Source organism: Temnothorax curvispinosus, unplaced genomic scaffold, assembly GCF_003070985.1.
Source record: "Temnothorax curvispinosus isolate PA1 unplaced genomic scaffold, ASM307098v1 QBEX01010896.1, whole genome shotgun sequence".
NCBI lineage: Eukaryota > Metazoa > Arthropoda > Insecta > Hymenoptera > Formicidae > Temnothorax > Temnothorax curvispinosus.
The window spans coordinates 1-3,547 of NW_020220676.1; the positions used below are offsets into that span (position 1 = coordinate 1).

At 36.6% G+C, this 3,547-nt stretch overlaps 1 protein-coding gene across 1 annotated transcript; it reads right to left on the reverse strand.

The window, feature by feature from the left end:
• Positions 1-136: 136 nt before the first annotated feature.
• Positions 137-3,064, reverse strand: LOC112460836 (serine/arginine-rich splicing factor 2-like). Its single transcript, XM_025025723.1, has 4 exons — positions 2,714-3,064; positions 669-812; positions 342-539; positions 137-225 (listed from the first exon to the last, which is right to left on the reverse strand). The coding sequence occupies exons 1-4, from the start codon at positions 2,893-2,895 to the stop codon at positions 219-221; spliced, it is 531 nt and encodes a 176-aa protein (XP_024881491.1). The 5' UTR covers positions 2,896-3,064; the 3' UTR covers positions 137-218.
• Positions 3,065-3,547: the final 483 nt, after the last annotated feature.

Consider the following 3,547-nt stretch of genomic DNA (forward strand, 5'->3'; position numbering starts at 1 on the left):
ATATATATATATATATATATATATATATATACACATACATATATATATCTGTTTAACATGTATGTATTTAAATGATAGAAGAACGTGAAGAAGCGTGCGAGTGTTGCTATAGAGGGTAATGGAATACCTTTTTTTCTTTTAATCTCAACATAGATTATTCGGCACTCGTTGGATACGCGCGCACTCATTCTTATTCTCTCGCACACTCTTCAATCAGCTTAGTCCCTGGAAACATACGTGACAATTGATCACTCATGAGAGAAAAACGATTCGACGGTTTGTTACTCGATCGGGAAAACTCGATCGTTTTATAGTCTGAAATTACTTTAGATAATTCTCACCTGGATTTGGAACGACTATCTTTCTGCCTGTCCTGAGACTTGCTGCGCGAGCGTGATTTGCCGCGCGAGCTCTTGCTGTCCGAACGAGAGCGACTACGGCTGCGGCTGTAGGAGCGCCTGCGATCTCTGTCGCGGCTACGCGACCTGCTACGAGAACGAGATCGCGAACGTCTGCGGTCTCTACTTCTACTTCGTGATCTGCGAACACGTTCGTATAATCTTCAAATAAACGAAATATCTGAGCGAAAATTGATAATCCATTTGTTCCATCTGCCTCTCTCGTCTTACTAATTTAACGATCCTAAAATGAAAGCAATGAAAACTCACCTTCCACGACGACGACTTCCACGGCTGCGATGCGGAGACGTTGGCCGTCCGTATCGTGCCATTTGAACTCGGAGTTCCCTGCCATCCAACAATCGTCCATCCATGGCATCTAATGCGTCTTCCGCGTCGCGCTTATCATAAAATCTGTCAAGAAATATACACATATACAATATACATATACATATATATATATATATATATATATATATATATATATGCTCAATTTACGCTTCTATATATTTTCAGCAACTTATTTCTTATATATTTTCTCGATGCAGTTGCATGACTCACTTATATCGTATGCAAGATAGACAGTTTTATCTATTGTTGTACGTACAAATAAGATTTAGGATCGCTAATTCTGTATCAAGAATTCTTTTATTTTTCAAAGTTATAACACTTACCAGACATAAAAAAGAACAAACTAAAATTATTATCAATGGAAGCTTTATGTTAACCCTTTGCTCTCGGAAATTGAGCTACGTTCGATATTGTGATACATTTCATTCCAGCAACTCGAATTTCGAGTTACATTTGACACATATATTTCTAAGAGTTTATTGTATTCTTTTAAGTTATTAAATCTTTAAATATGACGACACAACATAATAAAATCCAGTTATTTCATAAATAAAGGGTTTTTATCTCGTTATCGAGTTGGAACAAAATGTTAAATTTATTGCAGAGTTTCAAAGGTTCCTTATTCGAATATGTTTGTGATACAAATGTATTGTATATGTATCAACTCCAAATTTATCACCAGAGAAATTTATTTCAGTAAATTATTAGTATGATGAGTGCAATCACATTCTAATTTTATTAAAAGTCACATTTTATGAGGCATTTTCTAAAACATATAGATATGCTCGAGAAAATTGTATATATATATACATATTATATATATATATGTACATATACATACATATAAATATCGATACACAGATACCTCTTATCTCTAGAAATGTATCTAAACTATCTAAAGAAATAAAATCTGCTCAAAAAAAATTTTTTTATATCTTGTATAACTGCACTTTAAAACAAACTCATCATTATACTTAAAAAAATTTTTACTGTAAAAGTATTATATAAAAGAATTCCATTAATTTTTTTTTATTAGAAAATAAATCATGTTTTACTTAATAATATCATTATCGCTTGTTTATTGACCTACGAGCTTTCCACATCACTTTGCAAATACGCTTGACTTTTGTTTAGTATATCAATTAAAAATTTATAAAACAGTGATACTTTGTTTCTGTCAAAACTTAACAAAGTATTACAGATTAAATATCATAGTGTTTTGTAAAGTAATGATTCTCCGTTACATGCTTCATTAATGTTTAGGCAGAAATCAAGAAACACGGTAGTATCTCGCGCTAAGTACGCGCGAAGCGAGACCGACCGTGACTCATTTACGCGACGCGACGAGTTGCGAGTACTCGAGATGTTGAGATCTCAATAACGAGTGAACGGATCAAGTTCTAAGTAGGCTTGATCGATAGCTTGGGGTCGATTTATATAATAAAAGTGTTTTTATTTTTCCCTTACATGCCCTATGAACACAGATATTACGATGCAAAGTCCAAATATATGGAATTTATATGAATAAAGAATACCTAAAACTTTATACATATTTCGAAAGAGGAAAAAAAATGTATATGTTATGAGCAATAAAGCGCCAAGTTTATTTCTAGGTCCGATTGTATAAAAATAAGCTCAGAGTGATGAATTCTTTCGTGTCGAGTCAGTCATTTTCACGACGCTTGGCGACGTATAAAATATGCAAGTTTCGAAAAAGTCGCCACTATACCAAAGATCTACCGTTATTTCATGCTTCATTTGAAAATGTGTCGCGACGGAGTATCGTTTTCAGACGCGAAAACACTGAATTGTGAATTAGCGCTAGCGCACTCGCATCGTGACGTCAGCGTGATCGTTGGCGTCGATGAATCCGAGGTATCGCCTATAAGAGCGGTTAATTAAACGTGCTCGAACACAACGCTCGCGGCGGGGCTGACGCCGTTGGCTGTTGTAACGGCACTCACCTGACGAACGCGAAGCCACGGCTCTCGCGCGTGAAGCGATCCCTGGGGATGTAAATGTCGCCGACCTCGCCGCATCGCTCGAACACGCGCCTCAGATCTTCCGGCGTCGTCCTATACGTGAGATTGTCGACTTTCAGGGAAACCATCCCATCGATGCGGGGCGGCGGCCTACCGTAACTCATCTTTCCTTTTCGAACGTCACGTCCTCGACTGTGGTAGAACACGCGGGATTCTCGTTGACAGATTATACCAAGATGATCACTCCAATCTGTGAGCGAAATCCACACACGAACGACAAAGGGAAAATGGCGGACAATTCGAGTGACGACGGCGAAACATCCGCTGGGCGCTGCGTGACCAGAAAACTCTACTATACAGTGTTGGGAAATCGTAAAATAAATAGGCCGCACACTAATGCGCATGCGTAAGTACGTCATCGATCATGTGACCGAACCATAGATATATTATACAATAGATAGACCATAGGGCACTGAGATATAAAGACCTCCATATAGCAAACAAATTTGATATTTTTTATTTTTTATTATTGCAATTATTTGGGAATCGTTTAGGCAAATTTAGGAATATATTCTCATAGTTTAGGAAATAATAGTTTATTTATAATTAATAAAAGTTAATTGAGCGTATAGTTAGCAGACATAATTTTAAAAACATTCTTTTTTCTTTTTTATTTGGGAAACACGTCTATAATAGGTTGTTCGCGTTGCTTAAATCCCCAAACATTTTTGCACTTGAAATGAAATAAATATATATTCGGCCGTTGGAAAGAAAGAAAGCGAAGATGCTGAGTGCAAAAAGTGCAAGCAACGCGAA